Here is a 15,915-nt window from a genome sequence, read left to right on the forward strand (position 1 = left end):
TCTCGTTAAACAAAAGGAAAAGCAAGGTGGCGACACGTGCAATTTTTCTCTCATACGTATCACAAAGGTGTTGTGGAATGACTTCACATCTCTAACAGTGCACAACACATAGAGAAGATGTCTGTGAAAGGTCAAATTGTTGTGTATGTAATGTGAAATTTTGCCTCAACGGTCTCTGCTTTTAGTGGTGTCGGAAGCAGCAGGAATTTATTCATGCGGGCTTACTGATTTGCAGACTGGGAGTAAATACTAGGCCTTTTGCAGCGATTAGCAAGAGCCCCCTTCAGTAGAAATGATCTACTGCCTTCCTACATCACATTAAAGTGGTGGATGGAAGGGCGAGCCCAGCTGAGCCATTCTGTACACACCCAGCCAGGCTGCAATTTATATTCAGACAGAGGTATGAATGGCTCTCAGACACACAGAGAGAAGAGCATTTCTCTGGAAAATTTTCACCAGAACCAGAAGCCAAACTCTGATTTGTCACTGTTATTAAAAACAAAAAAAACAAAAAAAACAACAAAAAAACATTCTTTCTTCATCACAGGAAGAAATTAAAAGGTAAGTTCTTCTTTCCCTGTAAGATTGATACTTAAGATTGCTAAGGATCTCCCTTGGCCCCTTAAGAAAAATCCTTACATAACTTTTCTTACAAGTAGTGCATATATCCTTTCCCTAAGTTTCTGTATTGAGGACACCATCTACGACTTTTGGTTACTGAGCTAATGTCAGGAATTATCCAGCTTCACTCTTGTGAACAACATCTAGCTGTGCCCCATAAGGAGTCCTGTGCTGTAACCACAAGACAAACTGAAGGAAAGTGGGAGGAGGAAAGATCAATTCATGTGGTGTTTGGTGGCCACCAGCCATTCCATTTAGTAAATGTAGGATTTTAACATGGAAGTTTGAAAAATATAGTGGCTGAGCCAGAAAACTGTCAGTTTGAGTCAAATTTAGTATTAGGCAGTCAAAGAGTCTTTTTTATTGTCAAATTATTTATGTATATATAACTCATATATATATAAACTAATATAAAGTTATTTATATAGAGAACATATATACTACTTGACCCCACTAAATTTAAGTATATAACTATATATATACACTCAAATTGTCAGAGTCTATTTATTATCAAATTATATATATTATATAAATATATATATTATATAATTTTAAAAGTATATATAATAATATATACTACTTGACCCCACTAAATTATTTTTCAATAATAGCTAGTATTTTCCTTTTTCTTTTCCCGGAAGAAAATACACCTAAGATAATTATTTTACTGGCATTGCTTTGTCTAGTTTTGTTGTCTTTCTAAGAACAGATTTGAGGCATCAAATGCCACCCTGTGTAAAAGGTAGAGGGTATAACTTTTAAAAGAGACTGCATGAAATTATGAAAACAATGACTAATCATCATATAACATCCTAGCAAGCATATGAGTATGTCCGCACAGGCTACCCCAGCGAAACACAGCACAAACTATGGTGGGTCTGACAGGAATTCACTGTGTAGAGGTACCGGAGATTGAAGCTTTGTGGATGGTGACAACACAGCGTCTGTGGCTTGAGGGCCCTGCTGCCTTCGGGTTCGGGCATAATTTGCTCTGACCTCCACCAGTTGCTTTAACTCTGTTTAAAAACAAAAATTACTTTGAGAGACAAGTCAATGTATTTATAGAAAATAATTAGAAGTTCAGGATGATGAAAATCTTGAAGATCCTTCAGAAATCCTCGATTCCCACGTCAGCCTCTCTCATTACACACTTGACTTGCTTATCACATCAGATATGTGTTAACATCCTTTGGATTTCTACAGAATGGCAGTTGCTAGAGAGGGCTTCCTTCCAAGCTTTTTATAAAGCCTGAATTGGAAGCTAACCTAGGAGTGGTCTAAAAACTGAACCCACTGAAAGGATGGTAAACACAGCATTGAGAACAGTGCTCAGATTTGATGACAAACAGCATAAAGCACCCTTTTAATTTTGTTGGGGGTTTGTGTGAAAGAAACTATTCTAACAGCATCTGATTTGTTTTGCCAAAACAAATCCATTTTTCAAAGACCCAATGTGATTCTTTGATGACTAACTTTCACATGCTAAATGTTTTTACATTATAGTACATAAAATAAGTTTTTATAAGGTGTTTAGTTTTGAAATTCCCAGGCTGCCTTATTTTCTACTACATAGTTAAGCCAGCAGGTCACAGAAAAATTATGAGCAGAATGATTAATTAAATGTCCCTTCACAAGTATATATATGTTATATATGTATGTATATATAATATATATAAATGCTAGTAGCATTTCTCTCTTGTTTTAAAGCATTCTGAGTATTTAGATTTCTACTAAATGATTATTTCTCAATTATTTCAGGAAAAATAATAAAATGACAGCTCATATAATAAAAGAACTTTCTAAAGAGCAACTAAATTAGACTCTCTGCTATCAATCAGATTTTCTAGAACATATATCACCCACCGAAAAGAACTTAGACAACTGGGGAAACCACCAACACTTTCACCATTAAGGTAATATGGGGACCCGTTTTCAGAGAAGAAACAACTCTTCCACGTCATAGTGATTCATATGGTTAAAGAACTGAAGATGCAGAAATGAATGTTTGTCTACATAGCCTTGCCAAAGGTCCACAGAGCTAACAAGGAGGAAAATGGTAAGGAGAGTAATATTTGCGTTTCTAGTTTTCTCTTTGCAGTTTTTCTTGGTAACAAGCTTGCTTCTGGGAAGGCAGCCTACATATCTCTTCGTGTTTTGGATACCCTTTTGGCTAGGTTGCCTGAAGCATACTTAGCTTTATTTAACAGAAAGGCCTAATGAATACAGTGAGGCCAGGAGGGTGGGGTCCAGATAACAGAAAGTCATCCCAAGAGTATGAAAGATTAAGCATAAATAATGAAGGGACTGGGAAAGTACCTTCTACTGCACCACTTGTTTGCTTACTATTCAATTACTTCAAGTGTGTTCATATACTCAATTAAATCAAAAACTTTCAGCGAAGGAACCCTGGCTTATATTTCTTTTATAGGCTATGTACTTTAGGAACACAGAAAGCTGTCAACTAATACTTATTCATGATAGGAACTCCATCATTGGTGTGTTCTTCTAAGTAATCACATAGTGAGGATGACCAAGAGCTGGAGTGAGGGGTACTGGTGAACGATGGGACAACAGAATACAAAGAATACAAAGATTGGCGCCTCTTCCTTGATGTAAGATGGTGCTGGGGGAATATGTGTGGCACCTTCAGAACAGTGCTAGGCATCCCAGTAAGTCCTTGTCTTCCTACTTTTTAGTTTCCATTCCTATACTTTTATCCCTTCTGGGCTAAGTGTAAAGATATGATTGCAACTGTTTTAAAAGTTTTTGGTTTATATACCTTATATACAACATAGTAATAATAATCTTATGGTGACTTTTAAAAGAGATAATCTAGCATTAGTTATTTTAATGACCCCAGGTAATTCACTTCTGAATCTTTTAATTTCTTTTAAAATGATATCAGTATTCTTCAGAATATCCTGAAAATTATGTCATTGCTAATGTATACCTACTCCAGAAAGGGTTTCAAATTCCTCAGGATAAATAGGATAAAAGACAAGAGTTAGTTTAACAACAAACGTATGTTCTTTTCCATTTCTAACATTTATCAAAGAAAATAATCAAAGGATAGACAAGATAGTAAAACAAGCATATATTTACTTATTACTAAAGAAAAAATCTGTAAACTGTATATTTGCTATTAATGAAACATTAAGTTTTAAATAACTTGCAGAGTAGGAAGTCAAGGAAGCCTCACTTTCCTCAGGGTTCATGCTAAAGAATGAATACCTTCAAAGGAGGCCCTTTAGAATTTCTACAAATAAAGCCCCTTGGATAAAATACAAGACTAACAGAACTTGAATTCTTTAGAGCAAATAGTGTCAAAAGTGAGGTTCCAACAAATAAATACTTGAATTTAACTTTAGTAACATGGAGTAGAAAAGCGTGGAGGAGGATAATTATTAAAAATCATCATGATGGGATGTAAAACTCAGTAAACAAGCTCTTTGAAGAAACAAGTGAATGCTTTAATTCTTCAAACACTTGATGGAAAAGAAAACGTCACCCATACCTCTTTGGGTTCTAAAGCCATGCCCTGTGGACACACAGATGACCATGTCTCACTCTATGTCGTCCCACGAGTGAATTGGCTCTCTGTCAGGGGTGTACAGTGTTCTGGCTGGGTGGGCTAGTTTGAGACGAGAGGAGCAGGCACTCAGCAGCTGAAACACAAAGGGACACACATACTGGGATATGGAATGTCACACCATAATTACATATTAAAGAATCAACTCCAAAAAAAAAAAAACCGAAAAAAAAAATAAAAAATAAAAAAAGAATCAACTCCTTTAAGAGAACTATTATCACGATATAAATATTCATTTTACTTATAATTGTTAGAAAGAGGTACACTGTATAGCACAGGTAACTCTACTCAATACTCTGTAATGACCTATATGGAAAAGAATGTAAAGAAAGAATGGATATATGCATATGTATAACTGATTCACTTTGCTATATAGCAGAAAGTAACACAACTTGTAAATCAACTAAACTCCAATAAAAATTAAACAAAAAAAAAGGAAGAGGTATAGAAGGAGATGAGAAGAAGGGCTTACAAATGTTCCCTAATGTGTTAAACGGTAAGGAACTTCAGTGCTTGTCAGTGGATTTGTCCATGTAGTTCTCTATTTTTCTATGTAGAAGAGGCTTCTTGCTGTTTAAGAAATGCCTAAATATGAAAGACCCTGGCTTGAAGAATCTAGACTTGTCAGAATAGCTCAATTTTTTTTTTTTTTCAATGACCAAGAAGCTAGAAGGACAAAAGCATTGACCTGGCTCTGGCCTCTGTATGACCTCAGACAAGTCAGGCAACTTCCTTATGAAAGAGTCTCTTTAACTATAAAATCAAACTTTTGGTCTAACACCTCTTTGACTCTATGATTCTATTATCAAAAGTCTTTTTCTTTTCAATTGGTAAATTAAAAAACTATGTTTAGGGGCCTAATTCAATTTCTCTTAATTTTCCTCGAAATATTTATAAAAACACATGTACAGATACAAAGTGTCAAGAGTACTAAAAAGACTGGCTAACCTGTCACCAGACCCCTAAGGGTGGTTCCATTAGTCTGAATAAGACTTTAAGACAAAACAATGCAAGCAAGCAGGAGGAAAGTAAGAGGTCTCCACACACCTGCCTGTATGGCTTTTACCTATCATGCAGGTCAAACACCTGCTCTCCCAAAATGAAGGAGCCAGGTCCACATGAGCTCCAACTCACCTTCTATACCTTTTAAAAAAAATTTTAACAGCTTTATTTTATTATTTTATTTATTTATTTATTTATTTTGCGGTACGCGGGCCTCTCACTGTTGTGGCCTCTCCCATTGCGGAGCACAGGCTCTGGACGCGCAAGCTCAGCGGCCATGGCTCGTGGGCCCAGCCACTCCGTGGCATGTGGGATCTTCCCGGACCGGGGCACGAACCCGTGTCCCCTGCATTGGCAGGTGGACTCTCAACCACTGCGCCACCAGGGAAGCTCTTTAACAGCTTTACTGAGATTTAATTTACATGCCATAAAATTCATTAATTTCAAGTACGAAACAATCAATGATTTGTAGTAAACTGATAAAGTTGTGCAACCATCCCACAATACAATTTAGAACATTCCCATCACCCCAAGAATCTCTCTCATGGCCACTGCAGTCACTTCTGTGACTGCAGTACTTCTTTTTATATAGCGAATTAGGGGCTACAACTCACAACAATGCAGGGTGGCAGTGGGCAGAGCTGGGCAAGTAATGGCATCTTGCATTTGGAAAATGAATCAGTAATATGTAGGAAGACATGAAGGAAGTGGTGAGATAATGCAATTCAGAGTGAAGTTTTCACCCACTATTGTGAGCAAGAGATGAATGCATTGAATTGAACAGTAATTGAAATTATCCCAGAATACATTCCCATCTGTAGAGTGGAATAGTTAGAGAAGAGCAGTGGGAGAATGGACTTAAATGCGGTCCTACACCCCTTGCTAAATAACAGCCAGTCAGCAGCAATTTGATTCTGATTCAGGATCTAGGGGTGGATCCTAACAGCTCCCAAGTCAAAATTTAGGAGAACAAAGGAGAACTAATGTCTTCTGTCAAGAGATCTCGCCTTGAACAAGGAGATATAAATAGAAAAATGAACATCAGCAACAATATGAGGCTTATGAAAATATTCTATGACATAAAAATGGTATCTGTACACAAGGTGAAGATTTAAAAAAAAGATTTACAGCACAAATATATTTTAGAGAGTATCTATATTGTGCTCCCCCCAAATTTGGTAAAATATGACTTCCATAAACACACACACACACTCCCACACACACACAGAAATGAGATGACAACAGCTCAAAGGAAAGGAGCATTGCTGAGATGCAGGCAGAGATAATGATGGTGATAATGACGATGGTAACAATAATAGCAGTTAAAATTTACTAGCACATTTCTGTGGGCTAGAAACGTTTCTAAAAGTTTCTAAGGACAATCTATTTTTTTCTGTGGAAACAATTATTATCCTCCTTTTGTTGATGAGAAAAACGGAGAACAAAGAGATTAATATCATAACCAAGGTCACACAGCTGGTAAGAGAAGAAACAGAGGTTTAAATTGGGATGAATAGAGAGCTGAATGAGAGGTAAGGAAATAAAAGACTCAATAGCAGAATTAAACTCCGTCTTAAAAGCAGGAAAAAGCAGACTCAATTTTGTAGAAAATCAAATCAGTATTAGGGAGGGCTAAGTTGAGAAAATCTCATAGGATACAGAGAAAGGATAAGACAAAATTTATGAGAAAAATGTAAAACATTTGGAATGTCAAGACATCAGATATTAAACCTATACATTATTGGTGTTACTGGAGAAGAATCCAGAATAAATTAAACTTAAGCAATTATTCAATAAACAGAAGAAAACATTCCTGTTTCAAAGACCCATGTCTTCAGGTCAAATAGGCTAACCTAGGATAAGGCAAAGTTAATGAAAAAAATGACTAGTATTTAAATATAACTGGGCAAAAAGAATGACTTTCAGACATGGGGGGAAAATTCAGTTATGTTTAGACCCGTTTTCTGCAACACTGAATACCAAAAAAAATGAAAGAAAATCTCTGAAGTTTTTAGGGGAAAAGGTTTCAGTATAAGAACTCAGTATCCAGCTAAATTATTACTTAGGTTACAGGAAACAAAAGATATCCTTATGTGTACAAAAACTCAGAAAACATATTACTCAGATATATTTCAGATTATTAAAAAATGAATGAAATTCCATCACCATGGAAAAGTCATATTATAAAGTGACTAATATTAAGCAGTAAGACCACTAGAACATGATACAGCTGTTATAAAAATGGTCAGAAAATAAATGAATTTAAAATTTTAAGGTAAGTCTCCATAGAGAAAAAATAAAGTAAAAATGTAAAACATCACCAAAAAGGGTCATGGACAAGGAAAAGAAAAACCAAAGCATTCAAACTTTCTAGCTATTCATGGGGGAAAAGGATGCTGTTTCTTCTTTTTTTCCATCATTAGGAATATTTACTTTTATGATTATAATCAATGAAATAAAACAAAATATCAGAATAAGAGAAACAGTTCTTCTAAAGGAGTAGGCAAAATCATCACCATGTGAACTTTATATGATTTCATTCTTAGAAAATTTATGTAAATTGAATGAGAAATTAATAACAAAAAGAATGCTTAATAAAGTGGCCAAGCACAAAATAAATTATAAAACATCGGTAGTTTTTTGCTGTTCACCAAAAAAAAAGTATTTAAAAAAATACAGTGGGGGTAATTCATTCCAACATCAAACTAACTCAGAATGTCAATTATTTTAAAATGTGAGGCCCTTTCTTATAAAAAATTATAAAATTTTACTGAAGGATAAAAAAAGATGTATATGTATATAAAACAATGCCACAGAATTCAATCTGGCTGCAAAGATTGAATATTGTAAAAGGTGTCAATTCTTAAGAAAGTAATTAATAGCTTAACATAACTACAGTCAAAACTCCTGTAGGATGATTTTAGAGTGTTGAAATGTAATTCCAAACTTCATCTATAAAAATCAACAGGCAAGGATAATCAAGTAAAATCTGAAAACAAAGTACAACAATAGGCAACTTCTATCAGATATTAAAATATATTAAAAAGCTATAGTAATTCTAAAAGTATTAAATAGCTTAAAAGCAGAAGCTAATAAGAATTTAGTATATTATAAAGTTTGTATTCCAACTCAACGGGGAGAACAAAAACGATTATTCAGCAAGTAGGGCTAAGATAATAACTTTAAGCCAATAAATAAAACAGACAAAATAGCTTCACTCAAATTTTACACCAGAAGGAAGTTTCACACAGTTTAAAAAGTAAAAGGGAAAGACACAATTATAAAAATCTTAAGATGAATCTTTATATGACATAAGGATAGTAAAATACTATTGGAACATGAAAAGCAAAGAACAAACTTTTAAAATATATTAATTTCTGTACCTTAAAAAATCTCCTAGACACAATGGCAAATTGGATAATTGTTACAGTAAATCTGAATAAGTTACACATAGTAGGCTTGTTACTTTAAAAAAAGAAGATTCATATCAGTGTGAAAAATACTTCCAGCAGAAAAATAGCAAAGAATTTGTCAGGAATTCACAGATTACTAATAAATGGTAAAACAAAGCAAAACAAGTCAAAATCACGTTTACAAATAATTAAAGACATATAAATTAAAGCACGGGTATAACATTCTCTCCTGTCAACCTGCAAATACATGTTTCTAAGTGACTGCAATTAGCATTGTTGATAACTCATGTAAACAGCAGGTAAGTGGGAACTCTCATTCACCATTTGTGGGAGCATCGACTCCTGAAATGGTCCTAGAAAACAAGCTGGCAATAGCTATCAAAATTCTCAAGCACATTTACATAATTTGACTTAGCAATTCTTCTAGGAATTTATCTGGGGGAAATAATCAGAAAATTAAATAAAGATTTATATATAGATATGTTCATTGGAGCATGCTTTATGATAGCAAAAAATTAAAAACAATCTAAATGGCAAACAACAGAAAACTGGATGAGTAAGTAATGATCCATCCATTTGATAGAAGATGATGATGCCATTGAAAATAATGTTTTTTTAAAGAATATTAAATTTAGGCGAATAACACAGGTTGCAAAATTATATATACCATGTGATCTACTATGATCACAATAGCAAACAAATATATAAATAACCATGTAGAAACCATAGGAATATATCTACTAAAATTTTAATAACTGTGGTTATTTGTGGGTGATAGAATTTTCATTTCCTTCTTGGTGCTTTTCCTTTTTCTAATATTAATGCACTGGCTGTATGTTGTTTTATAATTCAAAAACAGAACAAATATTATTCAAATAATCAAAAAATTCATAGTGATTACAATAGATTCGTATGTTTCATATGGTTTTGCAGTTTTTCTAAATTTTCCATAACAATAGTCACTATCTTAGTCTGCTTGGGCTGCCAAAACAAATACCATAGACTGAGCGGCTTAAACAAAGGAAATTTATTTCTCACCGTCCTGGAGGCTGGCAAGTCAAGATCAAGCTGTGGTTTGATTTGGTTTCTGGTGAGAGCTCCTCCTGGCTTACAGCTGCCTTCCTCATATGATGGGAGAAGAGAGAGAGATCACTCTTTCTCTCTTCTTATAAACCCACAAATTTTATCAGGTTAGGGCCCCACCCTTAAGGTCATTTAACCTTAATTGCCTCCTAAAAGCTCTATCCCCAAATACAATCACATTGGGGGTTAGGGCTTTAACATAAGAATTCCGGGGGTGGGAGGTGGAGACACACAATTCAGCCCATAGCAGTTATATTTTTTTCTGCTCCAAGGCAGCCAGAGAGTATGATAACTGAGTTTCTCTCTGGCCTGGGAGCAGTGGGGAGCTGTCCTAGAATTGTGAGGATATGTCTCTGGGAGAAATTCCTGTAGCTTGAAAAGATCCTACATAAGGATAATTCTTATACTTTCCCCTACTTTACCACTAAAATGTCACTCATCTATAGAGATTGTGTTGCTGTTTATAATCAGAAAAATAAATATAATTTAATAATGACATATACCAAATACAAAATATGAATTAAATCTGTAGCTATTTCACTCGGTGTTCACAAAGATCTATTTACATGAGACTCAGTTAATGAGTTTACAAAAATCTTTTAAAAGTAAATTTGAAAAAAAAGGCATTTTCAGTACAATTAGGTTCTAAAATATCTAGTTAGCTTATGACCTTTAATGACATTCTTAATTCTCAGTTTTTCAAATATATCTAAATTTACTCAAGTACCTTCTTTAAAGTGGGTAACATAAATTAAATGTTTGTAATTTTTGCAATAACAAAAGCTCATAATAAAAGAACAATGTTCTATACATAATTCTTCACCCACAATCTCTTTTGTGAGTTTTCATAGGCCAGGTCCTCTCAGGGTGGCGCACGTGGGCATCACAGACCTATTTCATATTCCCTGACGACATGAGGTACTTGCCTCTACAAATCAAAAAAATCTGTTTCTCATTCTTTCAGCTTCCACTCATGCATTCAGAACTGTGCTTAGCTGTAAGAGAACACATTGCTTTTGAGATTCTGTAGAATCAGAGACAGGTTGCTGGGATGGGAGGAGACAGATGCTTTAGGACCATAGAAGGAGGGGCCCTGATAGTCATAAATCAGTGAAAGATGATGGCCCTGAAGAAAGAGCCACTAACCCTAGAGAGGGCGTCACCTTGGTGCACTGATGACAGATGAGCCTACACCAGTTGGAGATGAGAGTTTGCTCCAGCCATGTTCAAAGACTGGATGGGAAGAATGTGGTTAAATCATCCAGAATAGCCACAGCAGTGAACGAAGTTGAGGGAAAGCCTGCATTAGATGGGATTCAAATACCATCTGGGGGTTTCATTACAGAAAGTAGAGTAAAGCACCTTGAAATGCGTTCTGTTCCTCATCCTTCTGGTAAAAGTACCAACCATTGAAACTCTGAGCTTCTCTGGAATTGGTGTTGTTAGCCAGATTCCCCTAGTAAAATCTGAACCCTACTCTTCCTGTTGGTTATTTGTTTCACACACACAGTCCATTCTCCTGAACTTTTCTTTACAGCCTGAGAGCCTGAAAGGTTACATTTCTAACTGATGACAAAGAATCTCATTCAGATCCCTAAAATCAAAATCAAAATGGAAAAGGGAAAGAAAGAGATTAGAAAGAACATTTTTTAAATAAAGCAAAAGAAGAAAAAATATGCAGAAAGCTTTCTAGACATTGCCTAAGTAGATTTCTACACGCTGAGGCCACATTAGTCTCCCCAAAACATTGGTTTTACTATGCCATTACCTTATTCAGAGACAAACCAGTCATTCATGCACTTTAGTCTGGGGAAGTGTAATGGACTGAACTGTGTCCTTCCCCGAACTCATAGGCTGAAAAGACACTAGAGCTCTCTCTCCACATGTGCTCAGAGGAAAGGCTCTGAGAGGACACAGTGGTGAGAAGTCAGCCATCTGCCACCCAGAAAAAGAGTCCATATTAGAAGCCAACCCTGCTGGCATCTTGATCTTGGACTTTCCAGCCTCCAGAAGTGTGAGCAATAAATTTCTGTTGTCTGAGCCACCCAGTCTGTGGTATTTTGTTATAGCAGCCCAAGTAGACTACACAGAGAGTATGTGGTGTCCACCCTATATGCTTTTTTTTTTTTTGCGGTACGAGGGCCTCTCACGGTTGTGGCCTCTCCCGTTGCAGAGCACAGGCTCCGGACACGCAGGCTCAGCGGCCGTGGCTCATGGGCCTAGCTGCTCCGTGGCATGTGGGATCTTCCCGGACCAGGGCATGAACCCGTGTCCTCTGCATCGGCAGGCGGACTCTCAACCACTGCGCCACCAGGGAAGCCCCACCCTATATGCTTTTGAACAGTCTCTCCAGTTGTCTGTATCTCTCCCTAATTCTCAGTCCAGGTACCACCTACTTATATGTTTATGAATTCTAACACCCATACCTCTGTGTGTGATGCCCCTTATGCTTGTTAATGCTTTTTTTCTGCCTAAATGTTGAATCTTACCGATTTCTCAAGTTCCGTCAGAGCTCCTGGTTGAGTCCTCTGGAGAGCCTTTCTCCTTCACCCCAGGTGGGCCCAGTGTTCCCTCCTCTGAACTCCTACTGAACTTCCTGTATGTACTACTAACCTGACCTTCATCACATGCTGTTAGTATTTCTCTAAGAGGAAGGTCAGCTCCCTTAGCAAATTTTTCTTACAATCTGTGTTCATCATAACCAAATATGGAACACAAAGAAAAACACATAATAAAGAAATACCACCTTTATTAGGCCACCAGTAATAAGACCATCCGATAAACACTTCCAAAAATAAAATCCTTCCAGTCTTTTTCTTTTAGGTATGTGGATGCATGTATATAGAATCTAACTCTACATGCTTTATAGTATGCTTCTTTCATTTAGTATATCTTGAACATCTTTATTGTCATTCTTCCTAAAGTTGATTTTAATTATGATAATATTCCATCCTACACACTATAATTCATTTAACCAACCCCCTATTGATAAGTGTTTTTTTCTAATCTATCTATGTTATAAATAGCCCCATGATAATTATTCTTACCAAACAAACTTTGCATAAATTCATGAAAATATCCTTGGGATAAGGTTCTAGAAGTGCATTTTCTTATGATTTGTATAGCCACCTGGTCCTCCAAAAAGTTTTACTTCCATCGACATGAGAGTGCCCATTTCTCTATAAACCTAAGTAAAGCTTGATATATTTTCAAATGTTTTGCCAGTTGGAAGTATGAATTTAATGAGGACATAAATCATGTGTCATTTTATTCCTCCTATTGCTACCATTACTACTGAGGTTAACCTGTCAATTATACTGCACTATAAAGTTTTCAAACTCTTTTCACACACATAAATTAGGATAATACTTTACAGCATCTAGCACAGTGCCCTTTATGTACAAAGTTCATAAAAAATTATATGATCATGGAATAATATGTATGGCATGCCTTTTATATGTTACATGAGAGTCACATAAATCAAAAAGTCATTCTTTCACCAGGTATATGTAATTTTTGTAAAAGTTATGGTAAGTTTTTGCTATCCTGAGTCTGACAGGCTATCTTTAATCCTCGTCCCTGCTCTACTTTTTATTTAGTAATCATTTCATATTCCCTCACTAATGTATCAGTTCTAGTTGCAATGGTTACATGCATCTTAAGACTTAACATCTGCAATATAAACTCTGTGATTTTCAAAGAAACCAGCAAGGAAGAAACATTTCAGGTTTGTTATAGAAACTGTTCTAGGGTGTTCTCTCCTGAACAAGTTTCACTCATTTTAAAAAATCACTTTCCTTTTTCTTCCCCACGTGTATGAAGTTCCTTTACTTGTATTCCTAGTTTTGAATTCATTGTCTGCATTTTTCTCTCTTCTTTCTCAAATACAGCAAATTGGTTGTCAACTTCTGAGATGCAATTGCTTTCACAGTTCTTATCCAAAGTCCTTGTCAAAGAGGAGTGGTCTCCATCACACTTTGAAATCACCAAGCTTCAGGGGCACAACTCCTCTGAGGTGCCCCTGCCACTCTAGATGCCCCCATCAGCCTCCATGAACTCCTCCAGGCCTGCCTGTTGCACTGTCTTGCCTTTCCCTCCATCTCCAACCAACATCTCACCTTTATGTGACTTCCCCTTGTCCCAGAAAAAATTATAAAAACATTTCACAAATAATAAAGCCAAACAACTATTATAAGATATCACTGCAACAAATAAGACTTTTAAAAATTCTACCAAAATCCATTTATTAGGTACCTAAAGTTTTCATTTAAAGACTAAGACAAAATGTCAACTTTTAGAATTGTATCATTGATATTGCAAACAATAAATGACTGCTACTCATCTTTTCTTTAGTCAATGTTGTAATTCTGGAAAGTGGAAAGTTTGCCATAGTCCCAGGAATCTGGGTGACAAGAATATGATAGATTTCCTCTAGTGAATACTGTTGTTTTCCCCACGGGGAACATATCCAGTGAATAATCACTCTTTTGTGAACTAGGTTTAAAATGGAACAGGAAAACTATTTTAAATTATCTTAAAGTTTAGATTTACTCTAAACTTAGGTGCAATGAGTTTAATTGTCATTGTTCTCTGCCGGCCAAGTGTCATATTCTGATGCACACATTATGTCAGACAGCATTGGACTCCACCCTGTGAGGAAAGTATTACTCCCATTTTAGAGATGAGAAAATGAGATTTAGAGAGGTAAAATAATTTGCCTGACCTAACAATCTATAAATGTCAGAGCTGGAATTTGAAAACAGGCCTATAAAACACTCTCCTTTCACACTAGGTTTACCTCTGAAATAGTTTTGCCCCGGGCATAAGTGCCATCTTCAGGTCTGCCTCCATTTAGGTAAATCCACACTCGTTTTGCATTGGGTTGCTTATACAAGCTGCTCCTCTTAAATGATATACATTTAGGTGCAGTTGGAGAATTTCTCTTGGATTGCAGTTCTTGGACTTCAGAAAGCTGTGCCTGTTAAGAAAAGCCCAGAGAATGCCATGGTTAGAGAATTGTCTGTTTAGTGTGTTTGTGTGTGTGTGTGTGTGTGTGTGTGTGTGTGTGTGTAGAATATGCTGAAAGAAATATCTTATAATTGTACAGCATACTGAAAAAAGATTTAGGAATTACATTACCCTCTCCTATCACTGACTCTTCTGTAAATTCCCCTTGCTTCAATGCATCACTGTAAGCAATAATAATCATTAGAGTAGTAATAATAAGGCACTTATTTTGGCAAAGCACTTAACTTTCATTTATAATTTGGAGAAATAAATAGAGATATGTTTTTGGATTTTTGCATGGCGTTTCTCCTACTGAGTGATTTCTCTGCGTCTAACAAATGAGTTTTTGATTAGAATCACAGCATCATTTCCTTTAACCAAGAAATGCTTAAGGGAATGTACATGACTATTGTTTAAATCTTTACTCTCTTTTAAAATACAGCAGCCACCTTTATATTCTGCCAGATCCCTGCCAGGCAGCTTTTCATCCTGCTTCAAGCATGTCCTAGTTCAATGCTTTGCATTCATTCCCTGGTCAGTGATTTATCCTTCTTAGCTTGGCAAGAAGTCATATTTCTAGCAATGTCAATTTCTTTTTTCTAGTAACCTTGACTTGGGCACTCGCCTAAGATTTAGATTGAACACATTTCATGATTTGAGAAACCCTATTAAATAAGAACACATCATTTTGATGAAAAACTTCACAAAGCAAAAGTTTTCCCAGGTCTCTCTATCCCCAATCCTCTCTCAACAGCTGACCTTTCTCTTCTCGACTTTTTTATGTCTGGCAATCCTGTCTGATTAATCAATTGGATTGAAACTGCTTTTTGAATTCCTCACTTCTGAATGTCTCCATTGAAATTAGTATTTTGCTCCTTCCTCTTTTTACATATTGAGACATACCCTTAGGAGTGATGAGCAATGAAGCCATAAGGCTCAACTTGACTACATTTATTATAATTACCTTTGTACATATCCACTGGGCCTTTTTCTCTTCTTTGCTAAGGTCATAATTTCTGGTCTCCATTCAAACAAAACAGACTTTCATATGAGCTGGCTGTGTCTTAGATAGTTACTCTCCAAATGCCAACTCAATGCTTGGCATATGCTTATGTGGTCATTACTGACCAGATGCCGAGAATATATTAATAGCATAATTTAAAAATTCAATACTGTACTTTTAAAAGCTTATAAAAGAGC

The 15,915-nt window shown here is 35.9% G+C and overlaps 1 protein-coding gene across 1 annotated transcript in view; it reads right to left on the reverse strand.

The window, feature by feature from the left end:
• Positions 1-15,915, reverse strand: part of DCDC1 (doublecortin domain containing 1) — a gene marked incomplete at its 3' end in the record, with an annotated part of 485,061 nt that overhangs the window by 1,780 nt on the left and 467,366 nt on the right. Inside the window, 4 exon segments of the mRNA XM_081241118.1 lie at positions 1,515-1,637; positions 4,136-4,184; positions 4,188-4,286; positions 14,507-14,686. Coding sequence (XP_081097244.1) covers positions 1,515-1,637; positions 4,136-4,184; positions 4,188-4,286; positions 14,507-14,686 — 451 coding nt within the window.

The sequence above is a fragment of the Mesoplodon bidens genome (assembly GCF_964165515.1).
Source record: "Mesoplodon bidens genome assembly, chromosome: 7".
Lineage (NCBI taxonomy): Eukaryota > Metazoa > Chordata > Mammalia > Artiodactyla > Ziphiidae > Mesoplodon > Mesoplodon bidens.